The sequence below is a fragment of the Balaenoptera acutorostrata genome, chromosome 8 (assembly GCF_949987535.1).
Source record: "Balaenoptera acutorostrata chromosome 8, mBalAcu1.1, whole genome shotgun sequence".
In the NCBI taxonomy this organism is placed as follows: domain Eukaryota; kingdom Metazoa; phylum Chordata; class Mammalia; order Artiodactyla; family Balaenopteridae; genus Balaenoptera; species Balaenoptera acutorostrata.
The window spans coordinates 45,055,315-45,074,075 of record NC_080071.1 but is presented as its reverse complement, the minus strand read 5'-3'; the positions used below and the strand labels follow the sequence as shown (position 1 = coordinate 45,074,075).

Below are 18,761 nucleotides of genomic sequence, written 5' to 3'. Positions count from 1 at the left end.
TAATATATTCAAAATATTACCACAAAAAGGTAAAAAAATTAAAAATAATTCAGTCATTTAAAAATAAGATTTTAGGAGATTAAAAGAAAAGAAAAAGCTTGTTATGCTTAGAGTTTTCTACCAGGAGCTTCCGGTTCAAGTAGATTCCATATCCTATGTTACCAAGCATTGAAAGCTCAGGGCAGGTGCTAGTCTGTAAGATGCCTCTAAGAATAAATAAAAGGATATTGCTCTAGGCATTTGGCTTAGTGAGCAATGGTGCCTTTGAGCAAAGGAAAAATATTTGCTTTCTCTGTACCAATGTAGCCTATGCTGGGTCTGGGGGCGGGGGGGGACACAATCCACAGGGCTGCCAGATGGTGAGCTAGATTTCAGTCATACTCAGCAACTCAGAACAAATTGCATAGCATTTCACTGCAGGCTTTAAATCAACACTTGAACCTCAACTGATAATATAAGTAAGCTTTAAGCCTTTATCATCTTATTTGCAAGAGAAAGTAAACAACTTATTGGAAAGCATCCCTGGTGGCAACTTTCACTCCCAAGGACAGTGGCTTAGCTAGGCAAATAAATGGAGGGGAAAAAAAAATAGAAATAAGAATGAGAAATGGAGAATACAGTAGTGTGGGAAAAAAAAGACATTGGTGAATATAAATCAATACATAATGAAAGAGCAAACTTTGGATAGCTAAACATAAGATTTTGCATGTCTGCCTCTTATACTGGACTTGAATATCTGAGTAGTAGGTGTGTTCTATTCATTCATTTATCCCAATATCTAGTTTAATGTCAGACACATAATATGCTAATGTTTGGTGACAAGTACTAATAGAAAGATGAAAAATAGATGATAGATAGATAGACAGATAGACAGATGATAGATAGGAGTTTGTGCTTTTCTCCAAGGGCAGGGGAAAGGGTTCAAATCATGCTTTGATGATTAATTGCTCACTAAGCTCTATTTTATTTTATTTTATTTTATTTTTTTATAAATTTATTTATTTATTTTTGGCTGCGTTGGGTCTTCGTTGCTGCACATGGGCTTTCTCTAGTTATGGCGAGTGGGGGCTACTCTTCGTTGCGGTGTGTGGGCTTCTCATTGTGGTGGCTTCTCTTGTCACAGAGCATGGGCTCTAGGTGCACGGGCTTCAGTAGTTGTGGCTTGCGGGCTTAGTAGTTGTGGCTCACGGGCTCAGTAGTTGTGGCTCGCAGGCTCTAGAGCGCAGGCTCAGTAGTTGTGGTGCACGGGCTTAGTTGCTCCGTGGCATGTGAGATCTTCCCGGACCAGGGCTCAAACCCGTGTGCCCTGCATTGACAGGTGGATTCTTAACCACTGTGCCACTAAGGAAGTCCCCCACTGAGTTCTATTTTAAATAATTCATAATTCCATTAAAAAATAAGTTATTCATGCTAAATGGTGTTTTGAAGCCCTAATTATTTTGGAAAATTATATATTTTTTCAGACTGATTTAGAACAAGTTTGGAGTGAAAATGGATAACAGTTCTGGAACTTTGTAATACAATCTGCATAGTTTTTAATTACATTTTCCCAACTCATTCTATCTTCTCATTTACCAAACTTATTGAGTGTTTACTATGCATTAAAATGCTACTTTGACTCAAGGAGCTCTTAATTTAGTGACTTTGAAGAACAAGACAATATATTCAACACAGAGAATACTTCATAACAATATCTGAGCACAGTATTCCAGGTGAAAATAGAGGACAGGAAGCTAACATCTGGAGACAGAGGGAATCTGGGTAAGAATTCCTAAAAAAAAAACTGACATAAGTTGAATTGTGACTCATTAGTAGTTAGTCAAGTGAAGAAACATAGGGAGGAAAGCATTGCGGGATTACAGAACATGCTCACACAAACTTGAAGATGATTGTAAGTAGATTAGAGTGATTGGCCTAGAGAAATTCTGGAATGGATGGTCCTGACTAGGGAGGCTGGCATCTACTTCACCATAGATTTTCCATGACTTGCTAAGGACTTTGATGTTTATCTTGAGAATAATTGAGTACCCATAATAGGCTTTAAAGTAGAGGAGTGTCATAATAAGGTTACATTTTAAAAATGGAGCCCTGGCAGCAGTGGGGAGGATAGAGTGTATGAATTGGAAGTTGGGAAAAGAGACATTAATTTATAACAGCAACTCAGCAATTCAGATTATTAACTACTAGGACTAGAATTATATAGAGTATACTGGTGAGAAATATCTGAGAAAAACTTAAGGAAATAGAGCCAAAAGGGTTCATTGATTAATTTTTATGTGGGCATAATACCCTGGCTTCTGACTTGGAACAGTTTAAAAAAAATTTTTTTGTTATTATAATGACATTCACAGAGCTTTGAAACAAAGGACAAATAATAGGTTTCAGTGGTACCTATAAAGAAAGATCACAGATTTGAGTTTTGGGTTCAAAGTACATAGTGGATATCTAGGTTGAGATGTCCTGTGGACAGTTTATACAGGGCTTCAACACATGAAAGGACTTGGATATACATATATATATGAGAGAGAGAAGGGAGAGAGAGAGAGAGAGAGAGAAGTTGAAGTAGTAGTAGATGAGTTTCCTTGTTTCCTTCCTGTCATCCAATGTGAGTTCCTTTGTTACTCGGCTACAGTAGTTACTTGTTACTTTCTACATTCAGGTTTTATTCTATATTCCAAATCACTCAGATTTACAATAACAAATCTATAGCAATGCCTATAACTAGCAGACCAGAGATGGTGGGTAAGAGATAGTGTTAGAATCATTTAAATTCCCCAATTATATAGAATGTACAATAATTTTCATCTGGATGGGACTGGGATTTTAGCTCCAGGACTTATGGACAAGCCATTGGCCGTCCCCAAACCTACTTCCAGTGTATGACTGCTACACTGGCCTGACTCCTGCTGCCACTAATATGAGCTTGACTGGTGGTCCTCTGACAGCCTCATTGCTTGATGAGTCCACCCTGACTTACCTGTCTAATTGCTCTGCTTATTATTGATCTTCAGCCCATCGGCCTGATTCCCTTGATTCTGGAGTTGGTGTTATCAGAATAGATGAAAAAGTGTGTCATCATACATTCATTTTAAGTCCCGAACTTATAACAGATGCCCAGACTACTTGAGCAATATCTTATCAAAGATATCAAGTATCTAAATGAATTGTTTGTAATAAGAATGGCTTCGACATACTCAGCTAACATTCTTTTCTTGTCCAGCCACTGGTACCCATAAAAACCAATCAATTTATCTACCAAGCTGAGTTTCAACTACTCTTAACTGAGAACTTTCCTCCTCAAACTTTCTAGAAATTTCTATTATATAGTTACTAAGCAAGTATATTCTGCTACAACTAAAAAGTTAAGCATACCTAAATGCATTATTTTAACAAAAATAAATGTAGGAGAGCAACAGAATTGAAGACAAAATAAAAGGAATGACAACATGGAGAAGGAAGCAGAGGATACACACAAATGATGTATACAGTGAAATTAGGAAGGAAGAGATCAGGGGAAAAAGGAATTAAAGAATAAGAACAAGACGTAAGAGGTGAACATGTGGGATGATAGTCAGAAGATGACAAAAAAAGAGGGAAAATCTGCATATTTTAAAGTGAAACACTTGGTTTGGTTTTAAACAGCAGAAACAATCCTGCTCTGACATTAAAAACAAACTGGATCAGCATTCCTCAGTAGATATTCCCACCTATATTATCTTCAAAGATAGTTTCAAATATTTTGCTTGGGGAAAAATCACCCATTCCAATTTTAGTTATCATTTTTGGAACATGTTATCTTAGAGTGTTTGAAATAAAATTTCTTCTTTTATTATTTTTTCTTCTTATTTGTCAATCATGCAGTCTTTCACAACCATTTTTCAGGAAAACCTTTAAATCAATGATTATTATGGCACATAATCAAGAAAGTAAACAACAGATTTTTTTCCCCTTATTACTCTACTTAAAGTAGAATTCAATATACTATTCTGCTATGGGAATATATGCTTATGCTCAATATTTTTAGGGTAACTCAGTTCTTACAGTAAGCTTATGAAATAGCATTTCTTCAATACAGCATCACTTAAAAGTTGCTCTTCCTTTAGAAGGACTCAGTTGGCCTCTCTTTTACCTGGATTCAATGCTAGGCTACCATAATCCTTTATCATTTGCACATGGTGAGTTGAATCCTCTCCACCAGGCATGCAGACTTTGTCTTAACCAGTGGCATGGACTGAGGCAGGTACACATTAGAAACTCTTGTGGGAAGTGTGATGTTCCCTAGTTTTCTATTAAATAATTATATTCTTTAGTACACATAGAAGCAGCACTTGAGTGAACAAGAATGCAGAGGTCACTAAAAATATAGCAGAATCTGGAAGTGTGATATGGATGGAGACTTTCTAATTTTTCCTGCGTGATTTGGAAATATGATAGAAACATGACTACTAGAAAGATGTGCAGAAGGAACAGCTATTTATTCACTCTTTTTCCCACTTCCAGATTCTCAGTTAAGAGCATATCCAGATTGTGTTTATGCCATTCTTCCCAAGATGTTATATAATGGTTAGTGATTAATTAATTAAACCTATTCCTTAATCCATGCCAACATTCTTATATATGTATATTCTCCGCAACAATTGAAAATAAACACAATACATTTGATAATTTTGACATACAAAAATGTTGTAAGAACTTATATTGGTTACTTGCTATTTCTTATCTACTAGTACTGTTTAATAGTTCCCGGAATGACACTAAATACTTTGCACGTTTTGTAGTTATTCACCCCCCCACCGCACCAAATGCCAGCATTACTTTAACAAGAATTTCCATGGTTTATTATTTAGAGGGCCAAGTGTTCATGAAATATAGTAAACTTTGAGTATAAGCAACATTATGACAAACAGAAAAGCAAATGGACTTGTTAAACTTATTCTGAACGATAGTATTATAGTTTAAGTATTGACAGAGCGCCAAAGATATTTTGCTGATCCTCTGAGGTTCAGAGATGCCAATAAACAGAAGAAACAATATAAATTCAAAACCTATTGTTACTATACAGTCTCAAAATAGTGAAAACCAACTACAAACAAGGGTTTGATTTACTTAAATATTTAACAAAAATTTATTGCAAGAGAGATTTTTCACTGAATTTACAGTTTCAAGGAACATGGTACAAAACATAGTGCCATCAGCTTTGTCTAAACATTAAATAGGTGCAAATACACAAAGATTAAAAAAAAACAGAGAGCATACTTTACAACATAAATTACAGTACTATAAATATATTTTATATACATTATACATACTCTTAAGACATCATTTTAATATACAGCATATATTATATTGATTTGCAAACTATTCAGTGCCTTACTAATATTATATATCAGAAGCTTAAGAATTTATTTGCATCATTACACTTATAGTAAATGATTTCATATCAATGAGGCCATATTTTGCCTAGTTTATTTCCACCATTTAAATAGGCAATTATCCACTTAGATGAGCATTAATGTGTATACCAATAGTTTTCACATGAATATTTTCTTTCCCTTTCATAGTGATGACTAAAAGAGGGGCTGCAGTGGGATGACCGAAGGGTGGGGGGACAGCAGTGAAGGAAAGAGTGCATGGGGTAAAGGTGAGAAAGCCAGATGGCTAGGATGAAGAACTGAAGCTGGAATGATTGGCATCTGAGGAGGAGTAACAAAAGTTGGCTGATTCCCAGGACAAAGCCTTGGTCCTACTGGTCCTACTGAGATCTGAGGTAACGCTGTTCTGTTGAGAGCCGGGACTTGGGACAGAAACTGTTGGTGTGGCTGAAGCACTTTAAAGGTTCCTGCAGCTGCAGCTGCTGCCGCGGCTGCAGCAGCTGCTGCATGCTGCTGCAAAACAGTATGGTGGATAGCGGTTACAGAGGTAGAACACAAGGGCTGCTGCAAAGGCAAAGGCTGCAGAGGTGTGCTAGGGGGTGGGAGGGCAGCTGGAGGAAAAGTGAATTTGACCTTGTTGGCCAGCATGCTCGGCGGAATGATGTGCTGGTAGACTTCACATGGTAGATTTTTGAACTTGTCATGGTTTTCTATTGGAATCAATAATGCTTGTTCTGGTAAAGCTAACGGAGCCAGGATCTGCTCCGTTGTTACAAAGGTATGGCCACTGACATGTGCTTCTTTGAATGGTAATGGTGGTTGTGCATTAAGGATTCCTGAATTAAAACACAGCCACTCAGTTGATGCCTCATTCATCTTTCCTTGTGGAAGGGCCTCAGCCAGTTCATAACGACAAAGGTATGATTTAGGTTGTGACTGTCTAAAGTTCCTTTCAATACTAGGCACCTTGAAAGGAATTTGCTTCTCGTTAATATTTGTATTCTCACTTCTTTCTTTGTGTTCAAGCAAGGTACTGTCCATTTCTTCTTTTGTTGGGGCACTAGCTCTGTAGACTGATGTGGTGGGTTCATTGGAAATCTCTGACAGTTCACCAGAAGTGGTCTCCATTACGACCTGCTCAGTTTCACCATTGGTTTCAGAAGGAAGGGGACTGCTAGCGGGCAGAGCCAGTTTATTTTCTACTTGGTCCATTTGTTCTGAGTTCCTTTTGATATTTGCAGTTTCTTGTGGTTTTATTTCCTCTTTTCTGTCTTCACTTATTATTTCATCCTGGTGATGTAAGGAAGAATTACCTTTCCTGGGATAATCTGTCTTCTCTTTGAGTTCCAAAGCTTCAAAACTGGTGTGGAATCTCCTCTGTTTCCTTTTAGGCTTACAAGGAGCAGAAGTGTGGGGTGGCCTCAAAAATTCTTCTGGTAGATAATTCTGTTGATCTAAACTTTCATCTGAAGAATAAGAATATGAATGTTGTCTACGTTTTTGATGGCATCTTTCTGATTCATTAATGAGAGAATTATAACCTCTTTTAACTGCCTGGTTCTGACTCATGCATTTCATTTCATTTTGAAGAACTAGGCAGCTGTGATCTTGACTACAGCTGGACGTTTTGGCTTTCCAACTACAGTAAGTTCTGGAGTATGTTAAATTATGTTTCACAGAATGTATCATTGTTGAATTGGATTGTCCATTTAAAACAACTGAGCTCTTTTTACAGTGGTTTTTAGAACTGATAATAATATTCTTATTATTATTGTATTCAGTGTTCTGGGTTTTACACATTTCTTCATTTTCACTTAAGTATATGGATGCTGATTTGGCCCTTTTATCAGGTAATTGCTGTGAGTCCAATAATTGCTCTGTAGCTAAATACTGTTTTTCTGAAATTGTTTCCAGTAGATTTTTCCTAGTTTTATCAGTGTAACTATTTTCTCTTTCCATTTTGAAATAAGTTTCTGATTCTTTGATTTTCTTTCCATAATTATGGCGACATAACTTTCTTCTTTTTTTCTTTCTTCTACTTTTATGGAACCAGGGTTCATGAGTATCTTTCAATCTTATTTTGTTGTATTTGCCACCAAGAGCATCCTGTTTTATCTGATTTTTAGTAAAAGCATATATTTTTGTTTTTCTGATCCTACAGGAAATATTTTTATACCTCTGACTCATACTCTCATTTTTTCCAGAATCACAGCTATTGGAGAGCGTATCATCAGCCAAAAGAGGAGTGACTTGGGTATATCCATTTCTGCTACCTCCAATTTCATGATCAGTAAGTCCTGTCACAGATGTGTCCTTGCAATCTAAAACTGGTCTCTTGCAAATGTCTTCTCCCTTCTGATGAGAAGAAAGATCACTTAAGGGCAGCTTATTTTTATCTAGATTGTTGTTTAATTTAGTGGACTTGAAGTCAAAACAGAGAGGATTACAGCTATAGGAAATTGATGGTTGAGTAGTTGTGTAAATCAGCATTTCTGATGGCCACTGAAGAACTGTGGATCCATCTTTGTTAAGTACGGGTACAAATGGCTCACATGGTCTTTTATATAAATCCATTTTTTTATGTAGGGTTATATTATCCTCTTCAGAATTTAAAGGGGCCAACATGTCAGGGCTGTGATTTTTACATTCAGCTTCAATCGTGGATGCATCATTGTCCTTAACACTTTCCTCTATGGTAGCTTGCAAAGACAAGCAGTCATTAGCCATATCAAGAACTATAGATTTATTTCCTAGCAAGTCAGAAGTGTTACCACTTACAGGTATGTCTTCATTAATAATAACATCTTCCAGTGTAATTTGATCTGCTAAAGGGACTGAATTTTGACAATTATCTGCATCAGATGATGAAGGGAGTTGAAACTGGCAAAATGGAGGTAATAGTAATGTATCTTTTTCACTAGAAACTTCTTTCATCTCTTGAGTTTGAGCAGTTTCTCTGTCAGTGCACCTTCCTTCTGGTGGATGAAAATAATTAGCTTTCTCCTCATAACTCAAAAGCCCATCTGTTGGTGAAGAGAGTTGAAGATGACCAGCACTGGGGACAAATCTACTTTTTCTGCTAAATCCTTTTGCCACAGAGGCATCATCATTGCATTCAGAGAAGGCTGCAGCTGAGGACTCCAGCTTCACGGATGCTTTCTTTGGAAATGCAAAAGAAAAGCCAATTTTGTGTCTGTGAATCCCCTGGGCTTGATCTCCAAGTTGGCTCTTTTTGGCGGTATAACTTTTCACGCTTTCTGGATCTGTAGCAACAGTGGTAACACCTTTAGCATTCTCTTGGTTATGAATCAAAGTACATTTGAAATCTTCCTGGTTATTAACTGAATCCACAACAACTCTTTGGGAAATTTCATTACAATTTTCTCTCACAGTAACAGTTGTTGACTTGAACATAGGGCCACTTCCAGGAGCACTACAAAAAGAAACAAAAGTGTGTTTTCAGAAAGGACACTTGAGGAAAAATACTCAAACACTTACAACTTAGAAATGTCAGCGTAAGATTTTTTTCAAGTTTTAAAATCTTTGTAAGATAATTACTTTCATGTAGTGCAATTGCCTTCCACAGAACTGCAATTTAATTTAGTTATTGGATATTGTTTGGGATAACTTGGAGATGATGTCTTGAAGTTATTTTTATAGCTATTAACAGCAACGGTCAAAGACATTTCTATGCTCTCAGCCAGTGTTTCCAGACCAAGAATTTTTTTACCTCCATGGTCTCTTCAGTGACATTTTAGAATACAGAAGTCTCTAAAATAAAATTACTTTTAATTCACAAATACTCAACATCATTGATCCTATATGGAGAATATGAAGGAAGTTAAAGAAAAACTCTCAGTCATGATGTAAGCAGGGCTGGGAATTCAGTTCAACAATTCAATTCAACCAGTGTTCACTGAGTATCTACCAAAGGCCAGGTGATATGCTCAATGAGAGCTCTGAGTCTTTCGGATGGCTGTTCTTAATATTTAAAAATTATCCTGAAGTTATCCATTATATCATTATATAGAGTAAATATTGGAAAAGACTATACTTAACGATGTGGTTTCCATTTATTTGGAATTACAGTATACCATAAATAGTGAGCTCTTATTAAAAGAATGATACTGTCCAGCACATAAACAAAGAACTACCTAAGTATCATCTTTACCCCAAAAGAATTATGCTGTTCAGAATTTTCCATGCTTTTCTGAAAAGTTAGTTTCTCAGAAGTTATAAATGGTCCAAATTTTTTTAATCGAATAATTTCTTCAGTATCTAACACAGTGGACTGTTTCATTACCTTGTTTGATATTAAGAAGCAACACTACTTAATTTACACCTCATTAGAGGCACCAAATTACTGGGAAAATCATGTGTCTGGGGGAGCAGTGTAATGTGAAATATTTATGTGTGCTAAGAAAAGTAATTTAGATAAGAAGTTTTGCTTCTTTTGTACATATCTTATTATCAGCTCTACTTCTCTTAATATATTAGACTTTACATTTGCAAATGAATTAAATTACATAGGTCTGAGATAATATGAAAGGTAAACTTGCATTTGTATAATTTTTCATTTTTTACTATACAGAATAAAAATATCTGGTTGGTATAATTCAACAGAGGTTATGTTTGATATTAACAGTTCACTATAGGATTCCAGATATATTTAAATTTTATTTTGACTTTTCTAAAGCTGACATCTCAAACAATGTTTTGATATGTCAATATCCCCTAACATTATTCTGTATAAAATAAATTTGGCATAAAATAGCTTTGTTTTAAATAATAATCAGAGAGGCCTATTTAATGGGTGGGGTGGAGGGTAGCCTAAGGGTGGCTATCTTTTCATAACATTGTCCTGGCCTGAATTTTTAAGTTCTGATTTATAACATTATAGCTGCTCTCTGTTAGAAGCAGGTCCAAGTGTAAGAGTTGTAAAGTTTTAATAGTCCAGTTAGAGTTCATTCACAGTGAAACTAATTTCAACCTACCTCTGACATGCATAGGGCCCTCCTGACCTTTATATATTAAGAATACATATGGAGCAAGGAACCTCTCTTTTTCGCTCCATATGTGTTCTAAAGATCATTGCAAATAAAAGTTCTCCAAATTTTCAATGAAAAAGTAAGTTCCTCCTAAAACTCCATTTATAACAAAGGCTATGAGATGGTGCTTTGGTCTCTTCTTCAATCAAATGTTTTGAATTTCGCCAAGAAATAGAATAGCTTTCAACTAAGATAGCTTAAAGAGAAGAATAATGTAAAATTAATTTTTTTACAAACTAAAATTATAGTAATTTGGCTTTTTATTGAAATGTGCATTAAACAGGTGTTTGCATAAAACTCAAATTCAATTTAGTGTTTACAGCCCACAGAAAGCCATGAAAATGTGAGCGTCTTATTCTGGGTACAGAAATAGATAGATTTGTGCTCTTTATTCAGTTCCTTTTTTTTGTTGTCATGTTTTAAGAAAACTTAACATTTTACTGTAGACTCACCATACAGTTTCCTTTCTTAGCTCGGCCAGCTTGTGCAGGCGTTGGAGTGCCTTTTCCTGTTTTCTTTCATCTTTCCTGGATTTAGATGCTACATTTCGAGCAAATTCCCTTTGTTTTAGTTCTTTGAGTCTCTATTAAAAAATACAAAAATAATTAACAGTATTTAGGTCTATGGCAATGTCAAAGTTACTATTGTTGTTGTTGGAATTTTCCAGTACATCATCTTTGATCTCATCTAAGGAAAACACAGCATTTGTGACCATCCACTTCTAACAAAATATTTTCTTGCACTTTTGCCTTGTAAAAAATGCCAAAACATATTATTACACTGTATCAAAAGATATGCTTATACCCTGGTAAATTGGAAAGGAAAAATTTCTTCTTTACTTATTGTTTCCTGCCAAGATTCTCTGCCTAATTTAGATGAAGTGTTGGAGTCTTATAAACCCCTAATTTTTAAATAAATTCAATTAAGCTTCTGTATTTCAGTTATATATGATAAATTCCATCATATTTTGATGTGCTCTATATTAGAAAGGTGTCTGATCCTTTTCATATTTTTTAAGAAGAGTAAATGTCTTATGTTAATCCATAAGACAAATGCCCTCTACTAATGTGATTTAAAATAATCCTTCCCCTCAAATACCAGGCATATTTACCAAGTAATTCAAGATCTGGGAAGAAAATTAAGTGTCTTTGTGTAAATTCTTTTTATATTGAGCATATGTTTCATCTGTATTAAAGGAGCTCAGTTTGGGGGCTGAAGACCAGAAAAAGAACATGTCAACTTGAATAGAATTGATAAATAGCCATGTATGTAGCATGATTTAAGAGACCCCAAAGTGGTCCCATGCCCCAAATATTTTCACTATAGTCTTTCACAGAGACAGTATATAGTCATTAAAAATGATTAAAGTACTGTTTTTTCTCATGGAGCTCATGTTGTTATGCAATCGTGATATGTCAGAGTCTTAGAATAGAACTTTACGAGAATAAAACATATACTAATCACATTTTTATGAAGTGGTTGAACAAAATCTTAATAAATGCCTTATGTGTATACACTGATGTATGCCAGGGTCTTAGAACAATGCCTGATCTATAAAAGACCTACTCAATAAATATTTATTGATTTATGTAGAATCACTTAGATCCTCCAAATTAGGTATTTTCCTACTTCAAAAAAAGTTATGCTAGGGAATTCCCTGGTGGTCCAGTGGTTAGGACTTTATGCTTTCACTGCCAAGGGCTCGGGTTCAATATCTGGTCAGGGAACTAAGATCCCGCAAGCTGTGCAGTGCAGCCAAAAAAAAAAAAGTCATGCTAATGAAATAATATTAGATTATTGGTCATCCTAGATTGTATCTGCTCAATTTCTCCTACATAGAACCATAACTTAAACTTCAAATAATCTCTAATACTTTAATTAATGGGATTTATATAAGGTATATATACATATATATGCATATATATGTATGAGATTACTCTAGAATATTTATTTTAACATAACACAAAGATATTTTGAGATCATTTGCATTGACATATTTGTGAAGGAGTTTATTTAGAGTTGAATTTAAATAAAAGATTAACCATGTCATAAATATCTAAATTGTACTAGTATTTCATAGAAAGTAAAATTTTGACATATATCATTGCACTGATATAACAATTAAATGTAGCTACAATTTTATAATACATATTAAATTATTTGTTATTAAAAATATGTAGAATTAGAGATACTAGGGCAAGAAAGTTTTAATTCTAGATTTTAAATATTCATAGTCTTGGTCATCTCTATTTCCTAAAATCTTGAAGTCATATCAAGACTCATTCAACAATTTATTGATCACCAGCAACGGTCATTCTGTTAAATGGCTGGGATATTTTTCAGAGAGTAAAGAAAATGTTTTTACTTTTATCTGGTGTGTGTCTCTGTGCCTGTGACTATATGTGCGGGCAAGTGTGTGTGAGTGTATGTTTATATGCATTTTACAGAAATAGGAGAAAAGACACACAGGAAGAGATAATGGCAATCAGTGGTTGAGGTATTCTTATTGTTCCATATGAGGACAGAACAGGGGTGCCCCAACAATCCCCAGGTAGGCTACCTGGGAAAAGTCACATCTGATCTGGGTCTTGAAGGATATAAAAGAGCATGAAGAAGAAGGGTTGGATGTTGGAAGTGAGAGGATATTTTGGGGGGAAAAAAACCCCAGTTTTGTATAAACATAGAAATAAAAGCATGCATACTCTAAAAGAAAAATGCACGATGTAAAGAAGGTTGGCTAGAGCAGAGTGTATTTGTGGAAGTAATGAGAATTGATGAATTATGGGGTCCAACCAAATCATGGGGAACCCTGTCTATCATATGACTAAATGTGACTGTAGGAAACATTGAAGGAGTTAAATAATGCAGTGCCACAGTAGGACTTTCATTTTATTAAGATTCTTTTGGCGTCAGTATGCATGAAACTTTGCCATAGAACAAGATTAAAGACAAAGCAACCAATAAATAGAATATTACCATGAACCAGGTAAGAAACAATAAAAGCCTTTCCTAAGGGAGTTGCAGTGGAGAGGAAAAGTAAAATTAGTGATTTATTGGATGTGCATAATTGAGTGACCTAAAGGATATGCACTACCTTTACTGAGAAATACCACCTGCCACTGTAAGAAACAGATATTCAATCAAGAGAGGGTTTGGGTTAGGAGGAGGATGCTAACAGAGAATTTGAAAGAAAATAGAAGATAAGTTCTCTAAAATAAACATTTAAAAGAATCAAAGTGCCAAGTAAAATAAAGAAATTTGCAATACCAATAAAAGAACTAACATTCAAAGATGTTTTAAAAATTCTATTTATAAATAGCGATATTTTAAGAAGCAGACGTAATTTTTTTTCCTACTAGATTCTTTGGGTAACTGGAGACAACAATTAAGAAAGATAGACTTGATTATTTTTAATAAAATTTTTAGAATAAATGTTAATTTCTATTATATAAATATGCATATATATGCAAGTAAAAGTACAGTGCTTCTAAAAAAAGTTATGCTTTTCTAAAGCAAGTATATGAAACGCCAAGAATTTCACTATTTACTGTTTCAAATTAACCATTATGATTTGACCTAATCCATTTCCACTGACATAATAGTTAAAAAGCAAGGAGTCTGTCAATTACCAAATGGCAGTAGTGTTGTATTATCTGTGATATAACTGAGTGATTGATATGGCTATGATTTAGGGAACTGTGTACATTTATTATTTTTTTTATTGGAGTATAGTCAACTTACAATGTTGTGTTAGTTTCAGGTGTACAGCAAAGTGAAGAATGCAAATGTTTTTTCTTGTAGAGGTTGTCAAGGAGCACCAAACTACATTCAAGTGTTCCTATTGATCTCAATCTCCCTCTATGTACACATAATTTTCTTATCTCAGTGACAGACTTCCTGATAAGGTAAATAAACTTGACTAACATTTAGGGACTATTTAGTTGCAGAGATTATAGGCCTGGTCAAATACTCTGGTCAGTTTTAGGATAAAATTTATCAGTCTTTATATCCTTTCTTGAATTTTTCTGCAGAAAAATGAAGTCCTACATCATACTTTATATCAAGTAGAGTAATTTTGAAAGGCAAAAAATAGAAACCAAGTAAATTCTTTTGAGAATGCCAAATGGAAAGAAAACTTAAGTTCCACACAAATGAATATACAAGATAATACCTGTGAGGCTTATGGAAATATCAATGCTATTTCAAAAGTTTCCTCAACAATTTACTGAGAATCACTCAAAAGAAATTCTTAGTGATAAATGTCAAGACAGGAATGACAGTCTGCAAGAATTAGAAAATTAAAAGTATGTTAAAAGGAAATTGTGTGGCTTAGCTACTGCATTGCAAAACAAATTATAATGTACGCTCACATATAATTCAATGTATACTTTGAAAATATGCAATAAGGAATGAAAAAACAAAGAATCAATATTCTTTGGTTATGATACCATCTCAGAGGGTCTACTCTACTTTCCCACCGATTTACTTCTCTTAGTCTATAGAGAAACAGAATGTCACAAGGGCAACACAGGTCATTAGTCCTCAGATATGGTCTCAGGAAAACCCATTGAGTTGGATGGTTGGGAAAGTTATAATGCTCCTAGCCTCAGATTAATGGTGGTGTTCAGACAGTGGCAAAGGTTTCTTCAATGTGAGAAAGAGAGAGAAAAAGAGAGAGAGAGAGAAAGATATCATTTAAATAACGCATCAGTTTGTGTTTAAACATTTAGGTAAATTACATCGTTTTACAATTGCAAACAAAACTTTTATGAACATTCTTATATCTATATATTGTACACCTGTCTAGTCTAATTACACCCAAAAGACAGGTTCCTACAAGAAAAACTGCTAGAATAAAAGATAAACATGCACTTTTTTGAGGTTTTCCAAACTGCTATTCATAGCTTTATACCATCATTTCACTCTTCCCAACAGTATATTGGGAATATACACAATATTGGGTAGCATCCCTACTAAATTTGTTTAATTGACAGTCAATACATGATATATCATTAATGTTTTGCCTATAATTCATTTGTTTACTAGGAAGCAGAAATATTTTTACATATATATTGGCCACCTGTATTTCTTCATTTAGAATTAATATTGTCCCTTAAAATTTATTAAGCAATATTATATACATTACTTTGACTCTGAAAATAAGCATGTGAGCAAACAGGTCTAGCACTATTGTCCATACTCAGAGACAACAAAACTGAAGCTAAGCAAGTTTTAGAATTGTTCAGAGTTGCATACAAGTGGTAGAAACAGACTGGAATCAGGATTTCCAGGAACACTTCCTGTGACTTATCTCCTATATTTACTCTTCTATACGTTACTCAAGCTTTCTAACTCTTTAGGACAGGCTTATTGGGATGTGATACAGATTTTCATTTGTCTTTCAGCGAATACTCCTTGAGTGTCCATTACTTGTCAGCTGCTATTCTAAGCACAGTTGATATATCTGTGACAAAGGAGGAAAAATCTCTGTTTGTTTCATGAAATTTTCACCATAGTTGAGAGAACGGGACACTAAAACATATAAATAAGTTGTATAGTATAGTAGATAGTGAAAAGTGCTGTGGATGAAATGAATTTAAGCTCAGGGTGCAGGAAGTAAGGGGAGGGATAGCACTTTCAAATAGAGTGATTAGGTAAGGTTTTCTATTAGGCTTATTTTCTATTTCTGTTTAACAAATTACCATAAACTTAGCAGTTTTCAACAGCACACATTATTATCTCACGGTTTCTGTAAGTCAGTATGCCTGTTCTTTGCTCAGTCAAGGTGTTGGCCAGGATGTTTTCTCATCTGGAGGCTTGTCTTGGAAAAAATCATCTCACAAGCTCCCTAAGGTTGCTGGTAGAGTTTATTTCCTTCTGGTTATAGGACTGAGAGCCCCAGCTTCCTACTGATTGTCAGCCAGGACTACTCTCTGAGTGCCCAATCTGCCAGCAACAGATATCAACACTGAGCTCCCAATATGGCGACATTCCCAGGTGTGATAAGCCATTGCCAAGTGGCAGGTTGATTACGTTGGACAGCTTCCTTGAAAAAAGAAAAAAAAAAGGCAGTGTTTTGTTCTTCCTGCAATAGACGTTTACTCTGGATGTGAACTTAACTTCCCTCCATGCAACACTTGTATCAAAACTACAATCTATGGACTTACAGAATGCCATTTCTACCATCATGATACTCCACATTTATGATCATTGTTCTGATCAAGGAACTCACTTCACAGCAAAAAAAGAAAAATGTGGAAATGGGCCCATTCTCATGGAATTCACTGGTCTTACCATGTTCTCCATCATCCTGAAGTAGCTGGTTTGATAGAATGGTAGAATGACCTTTGGAAGACTCAGTTATATCTCCAACTAGGTGGCAATACCTAGCAGGGCTGGAGCAATGTTCTCTAGGAGGCTGTATATGCTCTGAATTAGTGTCCAATATATGATGCTATTTTTCTCATAACCAGGATTTAAGGGTTCAAACATCCAGGGGTGGAAATTGAGGTGACACCACTCACTATTACCCCTAGTGGTCCACTAGCAAAATTTTTGCTTTCTGTGCCCACAACCTTATGCTTTTCTGACCTAGAAGTCTTAGTTCCAAATTGCAGAACAATTCCTCCAGGAGACACATCAAGTATTCCACTGAGTTGGAAGTTATATCTGCTACCTTGCTGCTTTGGGTTTCTTATGCCACTGAATCAACAGGCAATGAAGGGAGGTGCTGTGCTAGATGAGATGACTGATCCTGATTACCAAGGAAACAATGAACTGCTAGCCACAGTGGAGGTAAGGAAGATTATGTCTGGAATACAGGAGATCCCTTTGGTGTCTCTTACAGTTATCATGCCCTGTGATTAAAGTCAATGGAAAAACTACAACCCAATTCAGGCAGTGTCACTAATGGCCCAGACCCCTCAGGAATGAAGGTTTGAGTCATTCCATCATGGAAAGAACCATGACCAGCTAAGGTGCTTGCTGAGGGCAAAGGGAATGAGTAGTGGAATAAAGCAGTTATAAATACCAACTATGCCCACGACTAGTTATAGAAATGAGAACTGTAATTGTCATGGGTATTTCTTCCTCATTTAATTGTGAAAAAAAATATATTTTTTTCTTTCATCTCTTATTCTCTTATCATATACGATGTGTTGAATTTACATCATAGTATTTAAGTGACAGGATATCAAGGAGAAGAGAGAACATCACGCAACAACTTTGTATCCTTTTCGGGGAGCAAGTCAGTGCATTTTCAGTTGTATACAGGATAGTTGTATCATGTTAGGAAGCATATCGCCTGTTGTTGTCTTTTTTTGGAGATTGAGTATAGTTTAAGGAGATATCTATGGGTGCCAAATTGATGAGAGATAGACTTATGATGGTTAACTGTATGTGTCAACTTGCCTAGGCCACAATACCCAGATATTTGGTCAAACACCAGACTACGTGTCACTGTAAAGGAATTTTTTAGATGAGACTAATATTTAAATCAGTAGATTTTAGATGCTAATCTCATCTAAGATCATTTTTAGATGAGACTAACATTAAATCAGATGAGTAATCAGATTTACTCCTTAAATCCTAGTAAAGCAGATTACCCTCCATAATGTGGGTGGGCCTCATTCAATCTGTTGAAGGTCTTAACAGATGAGACAAGTCCCCCAGGAAAAAAGAATTATACCTCCAGACAGCCTTTAGACTTGAGACTGCAACATCAACTCTTTCTTGGGTTTTCAATCTGGCAGTCTGCCCTGCAGATTTTGGACTTGTCAGCTCCCACAATGTGTGAGCCAATTCTTGAAAACAAGTCAACAGATAGAGAGATAGACAGACAGATTGATAGACAGATAAATAGATAAATAAATATTCTATTATCTCTGTTTCTCTGGAGAACTCTGATTAATACAGGTTTTCACCAGAAGATGGGTATATAGTTATGATGTTTGTGGTGAACAATGCAAATTGCCTTCACATTATCAATTACATCCTTCTAATTCATTAGCAGAATTCCAGTTTGCGGGGGGGGAGGGGGTGTGGGCAGAAAGATATTCAATTAAAATAATAAAAATTTCAGCCTCCCTGTAATAAGAGTGGATATGTGACACAGGCCTCACTAATTGAATTGTAAACAGGTGCCTCTGAGGAGGGTATGCCTAAAAATATAAGCCTCATTAAAGAAAAATTCTTTATGTTTTTTTAACCATGTTTTTCATTTCCTACCCATGTGTAATTGGGAGTCTTAGGTGGGAAGCAACCATCTTTCAATCGCAAGGTTGTCAGCTTGGCAGAGAAGGCCTAGATGCTAAAGATAGCAGAGCAAAAAATGAAAAGATCG

General features: G+C 35.4%; 1 protein-coding gene across 1 annotated transcript in view; it reads right to left on the bottom strand.

Annotated features, from left to right (window-relative positions):
* Positions 1–5,212: 5,212 nt before the first annotated feature.
* ZNF804A (zinc finger protein 804A) overlaps positions 5,213–18,761 on the bottom strand; it is a 314,323-nt gene continuing 300,774 nt past the window's right edge. The window contains exons 3-4 of the mRNA XM_007190366.2: positions 10,873–11,003; positions 5,213–8,805 (exon numbers count right to left, since the gene is read on the bottom strand). Coding sequence (XP_007190428.2) covers positions 5,568–8,805; positions 10,873–11,003 — 3,369 coding nt within the window. The 3' untranslated portion in view covers positions 5,213–5,567. The remainder of the gene's footprint in view (positions 8,806–10,872; positions 11,004–18,761) is intronic.